The sequence below is a fragment of the Chrysochloris asiatica genome, unplaced genomic scaffold (genome assembly GCF_000296735.1).
Source record: "Chrysochloris asiatica unplaced genomic scaffold, ChrAsi1.0 scaffold00234, whole genome shotgun sequence".
NCBI classification, from domain to species: domain Eukaryota; kingdom Metazoa; phylum Chordata; class Mammalia; order Afrosoricida; family Chrysochloridae; genus Chrysochloris; species Chrysochloris asiatica.
Window position 1 is genome coordinate 391,489 of NW_006408752.1, and position 20,325 is coordinate 411,813.

At 37.6% G+C, this 20,325-nt stretch overlaps 1 protein-coding gene across 1 annotated transcript in view; it reads left to right on the forward strand.

Annotated features, from left to right (window-relative positions):
• Nucleotides 1-20,325, forward strand: part of LOC102820845 (AP-3 complex subunit beta-1-like) — a 370,338-nt gene that overhangs the window by 268,893 nt on the left and 81,120 nt on the right. Inside the window, exon 22 of the mRNA XM_006873299.1 lies at nt 6,489-6,595. Within this exon, the coding sequence (XP_006873361.1) occupies nt 6,489-6,595 (107 nt within the window). The remainder of the gene's footprint in view (nt 1-6,488; nt 6,596-20,325) is intronic.

Here is a 20,325-nt window from a genome sequence, read left to right on the forward strand (position 1 = left end):
TAAGAATTGGCCAACATTATGCCATCTCATAATGTTGACTGAAAGCAGAGAAACTAGAAAGATGTTTACCTGTGCTTTATTGACTATGCACAGGCTTTCGATTGTGTGGATCATGACAGGCTATGGACAACATAGTGAAATATGAGTATTCCTGAACCCTTAATTGTTCTCATGAGGAACCTGTACATAGACAAAGTGCAATTGTTTAAACAAAACATGGGAGTACTGCATGGTTTAAAATTAGGAAACGTGTGTGATGGGGTTGTATTCCTTTACTATATTTATTCAGCCTGTATGCTGAATAAATAATCTGAGAAGCTGTGTTATATGAAGAAAAACGTGGCATCAGGATTAGAGGAAGACTCATTAACAACCTGCGATCTGCTGATGGTACAATCTTGCTTGCTGAAAGTGAAGAAGACTTAAAATACTTACTGATGAAGATCAAATACTTACTGATGAAATCCAGCCTTCGGTATGGATTGCATCTCAATGTAAAGAAAACAAAAATCTTCACCACTGGACCAATAAACAAATTCTTATCAATGGAGAAAAGATTAAAGTTGTCAAAGACTTCATTTTTCTTGGATCAACCATCAACACTCATGGAAGCAGCAGTCAAGAATTCAAACGACTTATTGCATTAGGCAAATCTGCTGCACAAGGTCTTTTTAAAGTATTGAAGAGTGAAGATGGCCTCTTGAGGACTAAGGTGTGCCTGACCTAAGCTGTGGTATTTTCAATAACCTCATATGCATGTGAAAGTTGGACAGTGAATAAGGAAGATCATAGAAGAATTGATGCTTTTGATTTATGGTGTTGGAGGAGAATATTGAAAGTGCCATGGACTGCCAAAAGAACCAACAGATCTGTGTTGGAAGAAGTGCAGCCAGAGTGCTCATTGGAGGCCAAGATAGCCAAACTTCGTATCTCATACATCGGACATATTGTCAGGAGGGACCAGTCATTGGAGAGGATATCATGTTTGGTAAGGTGGAGGATCAGAGAAAAAGAGGAAGACCCCCAGCAAGATGGATTGGCAGAGTAGCAGCATCAGTGGACTCAAGCGTGGCAACAATTGTGAGGTTGACCCAGGATCGGGCAGTGTTTCATTCTGCTGTGCATAAGGTTGCTATGGGTCCGTACCGACTCGATGGCAGCTAACAACAACAATGTCATCTCAGGAAGTAGCATATGATCAAGAACGAATGGTATTGAAGAAACGAGTCTAACATGTACTAAAAGGATTGGCAAAAAGAAAAAGACACCAAGAATTAACACAATACCCATTGAGTTCTTTAAACAAATGGATGCAACTCTGGTAGCATTCACTCATCTATGCCAAGAACTATGGAAGACAATTATTTGGCCAGTTGACTAGAAGAGATCCATATTTGTACCTATTCCAAAGAAAAGAAGATGACATGTGGATCAAATTTAATTAATATCACACACAAGTAAAATTTTGCTGAAGATAATTTTTTAATGATTTTAACAGTACATCAGTAGGGAACTGCCAAAACATCCATCTAGGATTAGAAGATGATATGGATCAAGTGATATCATTGTTGATATCAGATGCATCTTGGCTGAAAGCAGAGAATATCAGAAAGATGTTTGTGTTTTGTTGGCTATGCAAAGGCCTTTGACTGTGTGGATCATACTGAATTCTGGATAATATTGTGAAGAATGGGAATTCTGGAACACAATTTAAATTATGCTCAAGTAGAACATGTACATAGACCAACAGGTAATCATTCTAACAGAATGCCGGGATACTGAGTGGTTAAAATCTGGAAAGGTATGTGTAAGGGCTGTATTCTTTCACCATACTTAGTGTATATGCTGAGCAGTAATCTGAGAAATGACTTTATGCAGACGAAGGTAGCTTCAGGAATGAATGAAGAATAATTAATAACATGCAATATGCAGATGATACAACCTTGCTTGCTGAAAGCAAAGAACGTGAAGCATTTACTGATACAGATCAAAGCCTACAGCCTTTAGTATAAAGAAGACAAAAATCCTCACAACTGGACCAATAAGCAACATAGTGAGGAATGCAGAAATGATTGAAGTGGGCAAGGATTTCATTTTACTTGGACCCATAATCAATGTTCATGGAAGCAGCAGTCATAAAGTTAAAGCATTGCATTGAACAAATCTTCTTTAAAAGACATCTTTAAAGAAAGAGGCTCATGTGTGGATCATGACAAGCTATTGATAACATTGCGGAGAGTGAGTGTTCCAGAAGACTTACTTAATTGTGCTAATGACAAACCTGTACATAGACCAAGAGGCAATCATTCAGATGGAACAAAGGGATACTGAATGGTTTATAATCAGGAAAGGTGTGTGCCTTTCAAAGAATTGATGCATTTGAATTATGGTGTTAGAGGAAGATATTAAAAGCACCATTGGCTGACAGAACAAAAAACAAATCTGTGTTGGAAGTAAAGGCAGGATGCTTCCTACAAACCAGGATGGCCAGACTTTGTCTCATACTTCGGCCATATTATCAGGAGGGACAGGTCCCTGAAGGAAAACATCATGTTTGTTAAAGTGGAGGATCAGTGAAAAAGAGGAAGTTCCCCCAAGAAGTTAGATTGGCACAGTGGAAGCAGCAATGGCTCAAATTTAACAATACCTGTGAGGAGGACGGCACTGGACCAGGCACTGTTTCATTCTGTTGTGTATAGGGTCGCTAGGACTTGATGGCAGTAACAAAGAGCAAAGGTATCACTTTGAGGACTAAGGTCCACCTGACCCTTGCCATGGTATTTTTACTTGCCTCTCTCTTTCTTATGCATGCCAAAGTTGGAAAACAAATTTAAAAAGACTTGATCCAAGGAAGAATGGATGCCTTTGAATTATGATGTTGTGAAAGAATATTGAATACGCCACAGTTAAAAACTGGGAAGTGCTTCATTCTCTTGTACCAATTTAGTAGGGTGGTGCTGTGGGCTAATGCGCCAGACTGCAAAGTCGTTTGAATTGCAAGGTTGGTAATTCAAGCTCACCAGCTTCTCCTTGGAAACCCTATACAGGATCGCTATGGGTTGAGATCAACTCAAGGACACTCAACAACAACAACAACAACAAAAATGCAAGGTTTAGATTTAGTGGACATTATGATGATGTAGCTGTAAGTATTTCATTTAGCAAGTTAATTAGCTAGTTATTAAAATTATATAAAGGATTTTGCTTATTCTTAAGTGGTAAAGTAAAACTTTGGTTAGACGAATGAAGCTTTAATTACCTTAATAAATAGGTTCCAGTAAATAGACATAAGTATTTTGAGTAAAGTTTTAAAAGCATAAGTAGACGAATTTGTTATTTAAACACTAAGTTAACATATCAAATCATATCCTTTCATATGCAAATCCCCCAAATTTGGATCATACTAAAAAAGTTTTATCACTTTTTTCTCTATTTACTATACACATTTTCCATGCTGTAACTATTCTTCAGCAACTTTATTTTTAATGACTGAGTTGTTACCCTTTATCTTGTTGAAAATACATTTTCTTTAACTTGTTTACAATTGTTGAAAATTTAAGTGTTTCACGTTTTTTTTGCTATCATAATCAGTGAAGCAGCATGCCCTATCATAAATAAGTTACTGTGTTATCTCCATGACTGTTTCCTTCAGATAAATTCCCAGAGTAAAATTACTTGGAGAAAGACTTTGAAGAATTCTTTGTCTCCAGTTGTCTTCCACAAAGCTCGAACCAGCTTACACAGTATTTGTGTGAGAGTGCCAGATTCCATACTTCCTTATGGATGCTGAATTTTGTAATATTTAAACATTGCTTTTAAGTAGCTCTGGTAGTGTAGTGGTTACGAATCGGGCTGCGAACCTCAAGGTCAGCTGTTTGAAACTACCAGCTGTTCCGCGGGAGAAAGATGAGGCTTTCTGCTCCCGTAAAGATTTACAGCCTCAGAAATCCTTTACAGGGTCGCTATGGGTAGGAATCGACTTGATGGCACATAACAACAATGCCTTTACCAAATGGATAGTTGGAAATGGAATCTCATTTTAACTTATGTACTTTTTTTTTTTTTTTTTTTTTTGGTAATACTCTATAGTGTCATTTTAAAAAATACATTAATTAAATAATTCAGCATAGTCACCTGGACGTAGGATCCAATTCAGGATAAGCTTGCTGTGCCAAGTTTCATCTTGCAAGACCTATAATCAAATGTGCAATCATTCTTTAATACCAGAGCGTCTATCTTAATGAAATTACATTTGTAGCACTATGGATAGGGGGAGAGTAGCAAACAAATGAACAAATGTGCATTTAGAGCCATAAGAAGAGTTGCTTGTTGTTTGGAAAGGCAACATATTGTGTTCCAAGTTTGAACCAGTTACTAATTCTTCAGCAGTTCTACCATTCATTTATTTTATAACCTTGACAAGTCTGTGTCTCCGTTTTCAGTGTTTTTAGTAAAAATCCTTTTCTTATGCCTTCTCACTGTTGCTCCCTTATCACCTTGTACCGTAGCTACTGTAAATTATTCCTCAGTGCCAACTCTGCCGCTCTTTCCTTCACTCAACCCCTTTACGCTTTCATCTGGTTAATCCTTCTGTAATACCATTTTCGTCATGTCTGTCCTCTGCTTGGCAGATTTTTAATGGTTCCTCCTGGTGTGTAGGATAAAGCCAACCATCTGAGCTTTCCAGTTGTACACCTCTCAACCTCCGTTTGCGGCCCTCTCTCATTCAACAGTGTGAACAGATTTAAGCAGGGGATTAACATGATTGTACTTGTGGTTTTTGTTTTTTTAAGTTTTCAAATGTACAGGTACCTCAAGAAAATCAGCCAAATACATATAGCTAGCACATAAGTTTTGCTGAAAAAGTATAAATACAAAATGATTTGGATAGTTTCTTTATTCTCTAGTGCCGCTATAATGGAAATACCACAAGTTGATTTCTTTAACAAAAAGACATTTTTTCTCTCACAGGTTAGGAGGCTGGAAGTCCAAATCCAGAGCACCAGCTCTAGGAAGGTTTCCTTTTTCTGTCAGCTCTGAGGACAGAAGGCACTTGTCTTCTTTTAACATCTTCTTTCAACCCAGTACCCCTTGGAGATCTCCATATGTCTTGGAGTCGGTCTTCCCCTAGATCTAGGAGGTTAACAGCACGGAGACCCTTGATTCAAAATACGTGTTTCACTCCTGACTCTTCTTTTTGGTGGTACTGAGATCCGTCCTCTACTTAACCACACCCCACGAAAATTACCCATACATCGTGGCTGCGCTGATCTCCTTATAGTTGATTAACTGATCACATCAGAGCACATCTTGGGGGATGCTTACATCAATGTATAATTGAGAATCATGGCTCAGCTGAGTTGACACATATTTTAGGGAGACACAGTTCAATCCATGACAGGTAGTCTGGACCTCGAATTATTTAGTTGTTGTTCAGGGCCACAGAGTCAGTTCCAACCCATAGCAACCAAGGAGCAGCTGGTGAGCAACTGCCAACCTTGTGGTTCATATAGACTTTGCAGTCCAGTGTATTTGCCCACAGTGCTAAGGATTTATATATCCTTTTAAGACTTCAGACTCAACTCTTGAAAGCTATTAGTGTATTATAACCATTGCCATCAAATTAATTTCAACTCATAGAGACCTGCTCCAGGGGTTTCTGATTCTTTACCTTTGTCTTTTAGTAAAATTGTTGTTGTTAAGTGCTGTCGTGTCAGTTCTGACTCATGACAACCCTGTGTAGGGTTTCCGAGGAACAGCTGGTGCATTTTAACTGCTAACCTTGTGGTTAATAGTCCATTGCTTGTCCTACAGCACCATACCAGACTCTTAGTAAAATTGCTGTTATGTGCCATCAAGTCAGTTCTGACATCTCGTGACCCTGTATAGGGTTTTCAAGCAGCAGTTGGTGGGTTTGAACTGCTGACATTGTGATTAGCAGTCCGGCTCTTATTAGCAGTGCCACACCAGGACTCTTTAGTAAAATTACTGGGTGATTAATGTTAGTTATATAATATTAGGTAATAAAAATGTTCAAAAACTATTATACAAGAAAGTAGTCCTGGTAATACAGTGGTTAAGGGCATGGCTGGTAACCAAAGCATCAATGGTTCCAACCCAGAGCCACTCTGCAGCAGGAAAGACCTGTGATTCTGCTCCTATAAAGATTACAGCCTAGGGGACAGCTTTATTCTGTCATACAGGGTCACTATGAGTCGCCGTCAACTTGAGGACCCACAACAACAGCATTCCACCAGATATTTAGATCCGTATTTTGATACAGGATTTGACGTTATGTTTTGAAAGCTGAGACTAATAACTGCCATGACTTGATAATAACTTGACTAAATCAAGATGTTAAATGGAATTGTCATACATTTATTAATCAGAGTAATTTAATTAGATTTACTAATAATATAAAAATGTTGCTTTTAGTCATTTGAATTAAATTTTCATGCACATTTGCTAATTTGGGCCTTTTCTTGCAGTTAACCTTGTCTCCACTCCAGTTGTGCTTCCCACACCTGCTCTTTCTCCAAGCTTGATAGCTGATCTTCAAGGTTTAAACTTGTCAGCCTCTTCACCAGTCATCAATGTAAGTTTCAAAATATATTACCTCACTTTTCAAATGATGCCTTTGTCTCTTTCTGATTGCATTGGGAATAATTAAAATGGATTCTTAGTCTTGAACAGTTCATCTTGTAATGAGTCTTATCCGGATATGACCTTTCATTTATGTAAATAACTGGAAAATTTGCTATGTCCTCAAACCTTTATTTTTTCAACTTTTAAAAATATTGTGTATACCTTTTTCAACAGCGTTGTCATTTATGTGTATCATACAAGGGAGTTTTTGCCGTGTTGAGTTAGCTTATATACATATTCTGCCATAACGTGTTGTAGTCTGTATTGTTGTTGGGTACCATCGAGTCAACATTGACTCATGGTGACCCTATGCACAAAATAACGGAACACAGCACAGTCCTGCACTATGTTTAAGCCCATTACTGCTGCCACTGTGACAATCCATCTAGTTGGGGGGTCTTCTTTTTCCCTGACCCTCTACTTTACCAGACATGACTAGTTCATCATGACAATATGTCTGAAGTATGAAAGACAAAGTCTGGCCATCCTGGCTTCCAAGGAGCATTCTGGATATACTTCTTCCAACACAGATTGTTTTGTTCTTTTGACAGTCCTTGGTACTTTTAATATTCTCCTCCAACACAATAACTCAAATGAATCAATTCTACAGTCTTCCTTATTCACTGTTCAGCTTTCACATTCATATGAGGTTATTGAAAATACCATGACTTGGGTCAGGCCCATCTTAGTCCTCACGCTAACATCTTTGCTCTTGAACATTTTAAAGAAGTCTTATACAGCAGATTTACCTAGTGCAGTGATAGATTTTTTTACAATACTAATGACCTATTTTAAACAACATAAAAGACAACAATACACATGGACTTCACCACATGAAAAACACAGAAATCAAATTGACTATGTCTGCTGTGCTATCTAGAGTTCTTGTGTGGCTCTGTGGGTTAATGTGCTGGACTGCAAAGTCATTCAAATCACAAGGTCAGCGGTTCAAGCTCACCAGTCACTCCTTGGAAACCCTATACAGGGTCGCTATAGGTCGAAACCAACATGACTTCTCTTAACAACTTAAAATGATGGTATCTAAGGAGCTTTGGGAGTGTAGTGGTTATGAGTTGAAGTTAGGGTTGCTAACTTCAAGGTCAGAAGTTTGCAACTACCAGCTGTTTTGCAGGAGAAAGATGAGGCTTTCTGCTCTCAAAAAGATTTACAGCCTCAGAAATTCTATACAGGGTAGCTATGAGTCAGAACTGACTCCACGGCTCACCACCACCACCATGGTGCTAACAGTGTTCCGCTGCTATTCATAAAGTTGTTGGTTTTTTAAAAATTATTTTTTATCTTTTTATTGTGAATTGAAAGAAAGTTAACAGACAAGATTATCCGCTTTTCATTCAACGGAGTATAAGCTTTGTTTCACCTCAATGACTAGTCATAAAGTTTTTAGTGACAAAATATTTGGAAGTTGCCCCTTCTCCCTCTTCTAGTCTGTCTTCGTCTGGAAGCTTATCAGAAATCTCTCCAGCATGGGTGACTCTGCTGGTATTTAAAACACTGGTCACATAGCTTCCAGAATCACAGCAACACACAAGCCACCACAGTACGACAAACTGACAGAGAAGTGGTGGATTGTCTGCATTAACAGACATTTATTCCCATAATCATTCTATTTCTACCACACTTTTTTCATTGTGAGTTGTTAAGTTGCCATCGAGTCGGTTCCTATGACAACAACCCTGTATAAGATTTCCAAGGATCAGCTGGTGGGTTTGAATTACTGACCTTGTGGTTTGCCATCCATGATGATCCTACAGTTCCACACCAGGATTCCCATAGGATGTTAAAATACATGATTATTTCCATTTGAAAGTTCAAGATTGTGTATCTCTTTGCATTTTCTTCTTCACATACCTTGCAGTCCTTATTTACATGCCTTGCTGTCCTTGAATTGATTTTCAGCTCATAGTAACCCCAAGTGACAGAGTAGAATTGCCTCACAGGATTTTCTAGGCTGTAATCTTTATGGGAAGGGAGCTCTGGTAGCATAGTGGTTGCGAATAGGGCTGCGAATGTCAGTGTCAGCAGTTTGAAACTGCCAGCTGTTCCACAAGAGAAAGATGAAGCTTTCTGCTCCTGTAAATATTTACAGCCTCAGAAATCCTGTACAGGGTCGCTATGAGTTGGAACTGACTCCACGACACATAACAACAACAACAACAACAACAACAACAATCTTTATGGGAGCTGATCTCCAGGGCTTTTTCCCTCAGAGCTGAGTCCCTTAAAAAATCATTTTACATTATTTATAGGGTGTGACATGAGAGACAAAACGCTTCCCTATCACAAAATAATGCTAAAACTGTCGGCTTCTGAAATTGCAATAACTTTTTCTGTTTTAACAAATGATATCCACTAACCTTTCACTCAAAATCAAGCGTGCTGTCTCGGATGTATAATCTTTGGATATGCTTGACCTCCTACTAATTTGTTGTCAGAGATCTGACAAACTAAGAGATTTAACAGTAGGTTTTGATGGGAGCACAGATAGGTTCAGTAGATCTGGGCCTCCAATGGTTCCCAAGGCTGGGAGGCACTTCAGAGTACACAGTGATCTGAACTGCTGAGAAGAGGCATTGTGTGGCTTCTGCCAAAAGAAATACCTTGTTCTTGTACATTTATTTTATTTTAATTCCCCTTTTCAAGCTAATGTATCAGTAGGGTCCTGCTTAGAATCATAATAAGAAGAGTCACATGCATTTCTGTTTACTTTGATCCACTTGCCTACAACATGCAGTTGAAAACTATTAATATAAAATGTTCTTTTTTAAGTGTGGAATTAGATTCCCATTCAGAAATGACAAAGGTCAGTTTGGGGATTTTAGTTTACCCTCCTTATTCCTGAAAGGAAAAGACTCATTAAAAGGTACAGAGGGAACAGTGAAATTAAACGGTTAAGTCTTTCATTTATCAGGTAATATATATTCATTCAGCATTTATGGTGGACTCTGAAGACAATGTAGTACTCAAAATGTCTACAGTAAAGCAGCTAGTTTCTAAAAGAGAGTAACAATCAGTGAGGTGGTGGATAAATCACAACTTGGGGCCCAGTATCAGATTCCTGGAGTACAAATCCCTGTCCTGTCACTAGCTATGATAAATAAATCAATAACATTTCTGCCCCTCATTTTCTTATGGGAATAATAGCTCCTTCTGAGTATTAGTTAATAGATAAATGAGTTAATACATGCAAAGCTCTTGTAACAGTGACTGGTATGTTGTCATCACTCAATAAATACTCATATTTTCAGAAGTGATATGATAGGTGAAATGTACCCTGAGTAGGCATTCATACTTTATTAGTTATAAGAAGAATGCCGTTGAGATTCACAAAGGTGGTAGTAAATTTCCATTCATCACAAAGGAATTGAAAAACTCACCCTTTTACTAAGAAAAGCTTTTATTGAGACAGTTTCTCAAAAGAAAAGAAAAATATTCCATCCAAAGAATGGGCACAGACAGCACATTCATTCCCCAAAGGCTAACAAAATAATTAAAAACAACAACAACAACAAAAGAGTATTAAAAAGAATGCCAATCAAAAATACAACCAGCAGTAACAAAAAAGGAGTAGAATTTTAAACAAGAAAAAAAGGTAGAATATTAAACTGTGGAATTTATAGACAATAAATTGAATAGTCTGTTGCAGTATTATATGGCTCTGCTGCACAAGACCTCTTAAAGTGTTGAAGAGCAAAGATGTCTGTTTGAGGACTAAGGTGTGTCTGATGCAAGCCATGGTGTTTTCAGTAACCTCATATACATGTGAAAGTTGGAGTTATGGTGTTGGAGGAGAATATTGAAAGTGCCATGGGCTATCCACAAAACCAACAGATCCATGTTGGAAGAAGTACAGCCAGAGTGCTCCTTGGAGGCCAGGATAGTCAAACTTCAGCTCTCATACTTCGGACATATTTCAGAAGGGACCAGTCATTGGAGAGGATATCATGTTTGTTAAGGTGGGGGGTCAGAGAAAAAGAGGACGACCCCGAGTGAGATGGATTGGCCACGTGGCAGCATCGATGGACTCAAGTGTAACAGCGATTGTGAGGTTGGCCCAGAACCAGGCAATGTTTTGTTCTGTTGTGCATGGGGTCACTATGAGTCAGTACCAACACAATGACACCTAGCAACAATAACAATCCCATCTCTAGTCCTCAAAAAAAGTTTTCTCATTATCCATAAAAATGTGGGTGTAAGTTGACTAAAGACCATAGGAAACATAAAATTTCAAACTGAGCTGCTAACAATAAGGCCATTTAAAACCTACCAGCCATTTCAAGGCTTAAAGATGAGACTGTCTGCTCCTGTAAAGATTTACTGTCTTGGAAACCTACACAGGGTCAGAATCAACTTGATGACAGCGTGTTTGGTTTCGGTTATCTTGTTGGTTCAGTGGCGCTGTAGAGTAAGTACTTGACCTCAAGGTCAGTTTGAACCTCCAGGTTGGCAGTTCAAACTACCAGCTGCTCCTCGGAAATCCTAGACAGGGTCACTATGAGTTGGCACTGACCGACAACAACATGCAGGAGACCTGGGCTTGATTCCTAGTCAGTCCACCTCTCATCTGTCAGTGGAAACTTGCACATTGCTATGATTCTGAGCAGGTTTCCCCAGAGCTTGTAGACTGAGATGGCCTAGAAAGAAAGGTCTAGCCTGAAGATCCTGTGGATCAGAACTGTTTAGTCCACAAATCATCATGGGGATGGCATGGGACTGGGCCGACGCCACAGCAGCTAACAACAATGATATTATGGAATCTCAACAAATGTCGGAACCTTTCTGGATTCTGAAATGAAATGCATAGATAATAGAGTAAATTCATAATTTAAAAACCAACATGATGCTCTAGTTGAATAGAAAGGAAAAAAGAAAGTAATGTATAATAAAATAATATTTACATGGGTATGTAATTACTTGACCAAGACTATAATGAAAGACATTATGAAGCAGTTAAATGATAATCTCATTCATATCTAGAAGAACTACAAATAAATCTGGCAGCTATAAATGCAGATGTATTTAATTCATGTATAAATACAGATGTGTGTGTTTCATGAGCGACTCAAATACCGTGAGTTGTGTGGCATTGTGGGATAAAGCACTGTACTGCAAGGTCAGTTTACACCACAAGATCGGTAGTTCAAACTCACCAGCCACTCCTTGGAAACTCACAGTTCTGTGAGTCAGAACTGACTCTGATGGCACTTAACAACAACAGCCATGATATTGCTTTTAGTGGCATAATTTTCCAAAACATTGAACATCCTTTGTAGACCAAAGTAGTTACATTCCTGGAAAACTGAGTATATTAAAACTTGGCAATAAAAAAGTGCTTTGTGTGTATATATAAAATAGAGTTATGTTTTAGAATTTTTAACTTGTTTTTATCTCATAAATGGGCAACAAACCATTTGAAACTTGTGAGGGACATGGTACAAATCTTTATTGTCTGTGTCTTCTCTGTTCATCTCAGGACATCTGACACCTCTGAACTCCATCCCCTGAATGCTGGCTAGTAGCATTCCTTCCCTGCCACTCCCTTCAGTCATGTGCTAACCTCAAACATTCAAAGCAGCCTAATGTGGTTAAAAGCATAGGCTCTTGTGCCAGTCAGCCCACATTAAATCATGACTCTGCTTCTATACAAAATGAGTGACGTTGGGCAAGTAATTTTACCTCTAGGTGCCTCAGTTTTGTTCATTTATAAAGTAGAGTCCTGGTGTTGTGCTGTTGGATTTAGCAACCGTACCGTTCAAACCCACCAGCTGCTCCACAGAAACAGCGTACAGAGTCTCTATGAATTGGAACCAACTCAAGTGGCCTTAACAACAACAAAATAGAGATGATAATGCTACCTCATAGGGTTGTTGTTAGGATTAAATGACTTAACATACATTTATATCCTTATAACAGTACTTAACAAGCACTAAATAAACATTTTACTATTACATTATTATTACAATATTAAGAAATTTTTATCTTTGTACTATAAAAGCTACAGATAATCTCAAACATGAAAATAACTATGAGTCTTTCATTAAAAGGTGAAGGGAAAGGTAAGGACAGTGCTCATTGTTGAAATCAATTAAAACATGAATCAAAGTAATAAGAGTCAATACCTATAAAACTATGGTCACAGAGTTGAGTGTAAATGATAAAATTAAAATAAGGAACCAGAATGAGGGAAAGGTATGGGGATATGCATAGTAATCATTTCATTTTTTCATAGTAAGAAAGTAGCCAATGATATGCAAAATTAAATGAAATTCAAACCTTAATGGGTTTCATACACTCAAAGAACATTAATCTAAAATTTGGGTGCTTTTAAAAAATTGAATTTCTTTGCCTTCAATTAAATTCTAATCTCAGTCTTACAGAAGAATTTACCTGTTTCTCTTATATGTCTGTCTATCCACCCCTGCTGACAGTGTCTTACTCCCGCCCGATGGTTAGAAGTAGTTACTTTGCTGTTGTTACTTGCCCTTTATTCAGCCCCACTCTAATGACCTCCTCATCACATACAATGGAAGGAAATGCTACCTCGACCTGTACCATCATCCCATGATGGGTTGTGAATTGGACTTTTCATGGGTTTTTATTGGGTTTTCTTCATTGGCTGATTCTCAGAAGCAATCATCATATCGTTCTTCCTAGTCCATCTTCATCTGAAAACTGCTGAAACCTGGTCAATATCATAGTAACAACAAGGGAGATTGCCATGGTGACTGCACATGAAATACATTGGCCGGTAATTAAATCCAGGACTCCTGTCCGGATTTAAGGGCAAGAAGTCCACCACTGAGCCACTGTTGACCCTACTGTACCTATTTAGCTGTTGTGATATTTAGATGACTTACAGCTTTGTTTTTTTGTACTTTTCTGTAATGTTCAAAATGTTTTATAATTGATATATATTTTTTTTTTTCATGATAGGATTGTTTTCATTATTAAATGCCATCGAGTCAGTTCTGATTCATCGTATCCCGAAACACAACAGAATGAAACACAACGAATGAAACAGTTGTTACGTTTGAGCTTGTATCTGCAGGCACTGTGTCGGTCCATCACATTAAGGGTCTTCCTCTTTTATGTTGGCCCTCTACCAAGCATGGTGTGCTTTTCTAGGGATCGGTCCTGCCTTACAGTATTCTGACTGTACTTCTTCCAAGACTGATTCGTTTGTTGTTCTGGCAGTGTAGTCTTCACGAAAACCATATTTCAAATACATTGATTCTTCTGAGGTCTTTCTTACTCATTTTGAGTGTTCTCAGGCATATCTTTCTCCTCAAAGTGACATCCTTGCTCTTTAGCACTCTAAAGAGGTCTTGTGCAGCAGATTTTCCAGTGTAATATGTCATTTGATTTCTTGACTACTGCTTTCATGAGTATTGATTGTGAATCCAAATACAATGAAACCCTTGACAACATCAATATTCCCTCCATTTATCTTGATGTTGTTTATTGGTCCAGCTGGGAGGATTTGTGTTTCTGTTTTAATCCATACTGAAGGCTATATTCTTTGATGCTTTATCAGCAAGTGCTTTCAACAAGAAAGGTTGAGTCATCTGCATATCGTAGGTTCTTAATGTGCTGTACTTCAATCCATATAGCCCAGCTTCTCAGGTTATTTGCTCAGCAAAGCAAATAAATAAGTATGGTGAAAGGATACAACCCTGTCACATGCCTTTCATGACTTCCATCTATTTAGGAATCCCGATGTGGTGCTGAGGGTTAATGAGCTGGACTGCGGGGTCGGTTTGAAACACAAAGTCAGCAGTTCAAGCTCACCAGCTGCTCCTCGGAAACCCTATACAGGGTTGCTATGGGTCAGAGTTGACTTGACGGCACTTAACAACAACAACAGTATCCCCTTGCTCTGTTTGAACACCTTCCTCCAGGCCTATGTACAGATTCCTGATGAACACAATTTGTTGTTGTTATAGTCATCCTGTGTATAGCAGAATGAAATGGGCTGCTCTTTTGCCGTTGTCACACTTGTTTTTGAGTCCATTGCTGCTGTCAGAGTACCATTCCATCTCATTGGAAGTCTTACTCTTTTTTACTGACCCTCCAGTTTACAAAACATAATGTCCTTCTCCAGGGACTGGTCAAAAATTCAAGATGGCCACCCTGCGCCAAGCCAGTTGACAGCCTACCTGTTTTTTTTGTTCTCTCACATTGTCCTGTTGGCTCCTCTTCCAGTCAGCACTCCTCAGTCCACCTCTCTGCCCTGTCTTTTGATTTGCAGAGTTCCAGAATCTCCATCTGTATCTATCCACCTGGTCTCCATATGCTTTGGTCTCCATAGCTTTGTTGCAGAAGGTCTGCTCGGTGCATCTACCAACTCTGCCATCTTGCCCCAGAAGCCACTTCTTTGTTTTTTTTTAATACTAGGACATTTGGGTTTTCTTTCCCAACTTTTCTTTACTGACAGAGTGCCAACTTTCTTCAAGTTTGTCTTCTTTAAGTGCAGATTAGTTTAAGAGCTCTTTGGAATACACATACATTTAGTAAGTTATGTGTCAGGCATTTAATAAATAAAAGGTTTCATTCACTAAATATAAAAATATTTCTGAGATAAAGCTTCTTTATATAGATGATACAACTATCATAATACTATGTTTTTTACACTTTACATAATAACTTAAAAGATACTGAATCCCCAGATGAAGACGCATGTCCAGGTAATATATCATATTCCTCTGGTTCTAAAGGAGGAAGAAATTATAAGTCAAAATTAAAAATAATTTTGTCATTTTAAATTTGGGAAAAATCCTTTATTTGTTCTGATGAAAATGTCAGTAGTCAAGGAACTGTGATAAAAATAATGAAAAATCACTGGCCTGGGTCTGCTTAAATTGAAAACATTTTTTAATTAAAGTTTGACAGTATTTTGTGCTTCCATTGCCTAGCCACGTCCCATCTTTTACTCAGTTCTTTTCTGAGTATGAGTTGCTTTAATTTTTTTAATTAAACTTTAAGCTAAGCCATACTGCTGCTTCATCTTTTTACTTCTGCACTGTTCCTCGTTTAACAGGCCATTGCCACTTCTCCCATCCCTAGATTATTAAAAGGACCAACTGCTTAACAAAGAGAATGGCACAGTTTTTAGTGGTAGGATTTTTATTGCAAAACATCTGGTTTGTAGGACTCACAATGTTTTGTTGTTAACATAATAAAATTCTCTACCACAAAAAATCTATATCCGATGCTAATTATAGTTACTAATGAACTAGTGACTAAGCTGGCCCATTGAAAAGCCACGTTACCCGTGAAAGCAGAGTAACTGTGTGCTGTGGTTGTGTGCCATCAAGTCTCTTCCGACTCATAAATGACCCAGCACAGGGTTTCTGAGGCTGTCAGTCTTTTGGGGAGCAGAAAGCCTCCTTGTTCTCCCACAGAGTGCCTAGTGGACTCGAACTGCTGACCGCTACACTACCAGGACACTTAACTATGTATTTTGTTGTTGGTGTTAAGTGCCTTCAAGTCAATTCAGTCTCACAGCAACCCTATAAAGGGTCTCTGAGGAGTAGCAGATGGGTTTGAACCTCTGACCTTGTGGTTCCAACCAACCTTGAGGCCCACTGCAGTGCCACACTAGGACTATATATAGAAATTAAATGATTAAAAAGGTGTGTTGAAGTCCTTGTGTGAAACTGTCAGATAAGCACTCGACCGCAAACTCAGATTGAACCCTCTACAGGGTCGCTATGAGTCGGAACTGACTCCGCGACACTTAGTAGCAACAACTCAACAGAGAGTTGTGTTGGTGAAGGAAGCCTTAGGCCTTTGTCACTCGTCTGCTTTTTGGTAAATAGTTCCTTTTGCTTATGGTCAACTGAGAGAGTTCACTGAATATCTACCCCTTTCCTAAGACTATGATTTTTCACTTTGAATTATAGGTCAATGCACTTTAATAGGAAAAAAAGATTTTTGAAATATAATTCGTTTAGAAAAAGATTTTACCTCTTTTTGAAATTTTATTTCCCATAGGCAAAGTTGGGAGTCCTGGTGGTGGGTTAATATGCTGGACTACGAGGTTGTTTTGAACCATTTGGTCAGCAGTTCAAGCTCACTAGCTGCTCTTTGGAAACCCTATACAAGGTTGCTGTGGGTTAGAACCAACTCCACAGTACTTAACAACAACGTAGGCAAAGTTGACTGAACTTTATATTCTTATCAGCTACTCTATTTCAGTTTTCTTAATTTAAATTTTCCTTGTGCTTCTGTTGAATTGTGTTATTTGCAGTGATTTTGTTTGTTTGTTTTTTACTTTAAATTCTCTTAGTTTATCATGGATTGGATAATCCTAAATTGAATGTTGTTTCATCATATTGCAGCTAGTTAACCTTTATTTTTATCTCTTTTCCTCTTCCAAAAGCCTGCCAAAAAGTTTTCAGAACACAAGACAGGATATGGTATGACACATTGAGAAGTATCATTTTAGTACTATTAACTCTCTTAGCATGAGAAATTTGGAAACATGTAAAATTTTATTGTGATAATTAGGAAAAAAGTGCTGTGTTGCAAAGGAATAGAAAATGAATTTAGCTGTAGGCACATGGCCAATTAACATTAAGAAATTAATTTATTATCAGAGAGAGGAATAAAAAATAGTTGAGTACAGTGTATGACCCTAAGATCAAAGAAAAGCAAAAGCCACTTATCTGGGACTATCTCAGACACCCTATTATTCAAATCATGGAATTACATTCAGCTTTCATAAGCCTATCAATAAGGGTTAATTCTTTAAATTTTCCAGTTCTTCACATTATTGAATAACTAAATCTTTCCCCCAAATGTTAAATACTGATAAGTCTACTTTATACCTCTGCTCAAGTAAACATATACTCCCCAAAGAAAGAAACTGAAAAATTCAACAAGCTCTGCTTTAAAGGAAATATAAGAAATGTACCAACCAAATGCAATTTGTATGTTTGACTCTTGATTCAAGCCAATCAACTTTGAAAAGGCATTTATGAAATAGTCAAGGACATGTGAACACTGACCTTATTTTAGCTGAAGTTGTTTTGCTGTTAAGTTCCATTGCATCAGTTTCAGCTCATAGAGACCCTGCATAGGGTTTCCAAGGAGCAGCTGGTGAGTTTGAACTGCTGACCTTGAGGTTCAAATCGACCTTATGGTCCAGTGCTTATTTTACAGCTAAAATTAAGGAATTATTATGAATTTTTAGATGCAATCACAGTATTATATAGTTTCATAAAACATCCTTGTCTATTTGATATACAAAGTGCAGCATTTATTGATGAAATTGTATTATCTGGAATTTTATTTTAAATAATTCAGAAGTGGTGTGTTACTGTTGTTGTTAAGTGCCTTTAAGTTGGTTCCGATTCACAGCGACCCTATATAGGGTTTCCAAGGAGCCGCTAGTGAGTTTGAACCACCAGCCTTGTGGTTGAAACCATCCTGGCTGCTGTCAAGTGCACTATCCCACAGTGCTACACCAGGACTCCTCAGAAGTGGTGTAAGAGATAGAAGTTAAATAAGACTGGCCAAATGTTGAACATTTTTGAAGCTTGGTTATTACATACCAAGGTGTTTATTATAGGACTCTCTTCTTTTGTGTACATTTGAAATTTTACTAATAAAATGGCTTTTAATGTAGTTTCAGAACTTCATTTATTTCATATTTTCTCTGAAGATACGGCGTTTATGCTTCATAGACTATATAACTTGACAAAGTATCTTCTAAATCTAAACTAATACATCAACGTTTGAGTGCAGTTCAGATTGACGGCCTTAGCTTTTTAAGGTTTTTTTTCTCAGAACTGTGAGTACTACTTTGTACCTAATTGACGATGAGGTACATCAGAAAGCATAGTGAGATTTCACACAGTGTTTACCAGGTATTTCACGTTTTTTAAAAGCATTTCACCATTCTGCACTAGATTTCTTTGTGAACTAAGGAGACTTGAATAGATTACTTTGAAGGTTCCTTCCAACACTAAAGGAGCCCTGGTAACATAATGAATTCTGAGCTCGGCTGGTAACCGCAAGGTCAGTAGTTCGAATCTACCAGTCACTCCCCAGGAGAAAGATGAGGTTTCTGTTCCCATAAGGATTTACAGCCTCGGAAACACTATACAGGGTCACTATGAGTCAGAACCAATTCGGTGGCACACCACTATCTCCAACACTAAATTTCTAGAAGTCCATAGGAAATTAAGTGGAGAAACGTTAAATGCTCTTTAGTAAAGTTACCAGTGTCAGCATGGAAACAGATGCCTATCTTTTATATCAGAAATACACACTTAATAAGACAGACTCTGAATCCTGGAAGATAGGACAGGACTTGTTTCTTGCCTCTCTGTCCCCAGTCTTGATATGTAATAGGTGGTCATCCAAAGTGTGTTGAATGAGTGATGTTAATCTCTCCTTGTTTTCCATCTTTAATATTAATAGAGTCCTTCCTACTTACGTCAGTTTAAGGGACTGCATTATTAGTATGTACGTTTATTATATCATTAAAGAACTATTCCCATTAAGCACTATCTAGAAAATAGTTGTTGTGCTCCATGCACGCTCCTTTTATTACATTACGATGTGGTATATAAAGCAGTAAAATGGAGAACAAGTCATTTCTTTAAGTTATTTGACTTAACATATTTTAATAACTCATTATTTATATTTCCAAATGCTTTCTTAATTTAGTTGAAAATACAGCACGATAAACTGAGAAGCTAAAAATACAATTTTATTTTTATGTCAATAGAATAGATCTCCTAAAAATTTAAAGCACATCTTTCTAAGGTAACATTTACCTCCTCACATCTTTAGCAGCTATCAGACATGACATGGGACATATTCATTGACCCTAAAAATTTTCATCAGAATCACGCTCTGAAAGGGGGCAGCCCCAGCCAGACAAGAGGCTCATTTCAATTTTAACGGCTGTAATTAAAGGTTAATTCACTGAGTCAGGATTAACGAGGAAAGTACAAATGATAGGCAAGCAGCTGCCTTTATAATACAAGATTAGAACAATGCAATTACAATAAGAATTAGAAAAAATCAACTTCCAGAAAGGGTCCTTTAATGAATGAATTACATTGAGATCTCTAAACAGGAATATATACAATGCTTCTTAAAGAATCATATAAATGGATGCTGTATTTCTAAGCATATTTTGTCAAATGTGGCAGCAGTGGTTAATACTAGACACTCATTATTAGTAAGTAAATAGCAAAAATTTATTTAAATGTGTTATTATCTTCACCCTGAATCATAATTGACCTTTGCCTCTTCCTGCCTCACCCATCAAGTACTTCTGTTTGTATTTTTTAAATCTACTTTCTTAGATAGACAGTTTCTAAAACTCTTTTTACATTAAGTGGTAATAAGAAAGTTGACATATGTCATTTCTAGATAAATTATAATTATATATTTTATAATATTTTACTTACAATTTCAATTCAGTGCATATCTTATGTCCTGTATATCATGTTTATTTGTTATGCAATGTGACCTTTAACCTTGGGATATTGATCCAAGCTTTTTTATACGTGTTGTATGTTGCTAGAAAACTGACAAACTACTAATTCTGTTAAACACTGTCTATGTGAAAGCGTAAGGATTGGTACATAGTAGGGCCTCAGCAAATGTCATCCTGTTCATATGGTTTTCTGTTATTGTGGTGGA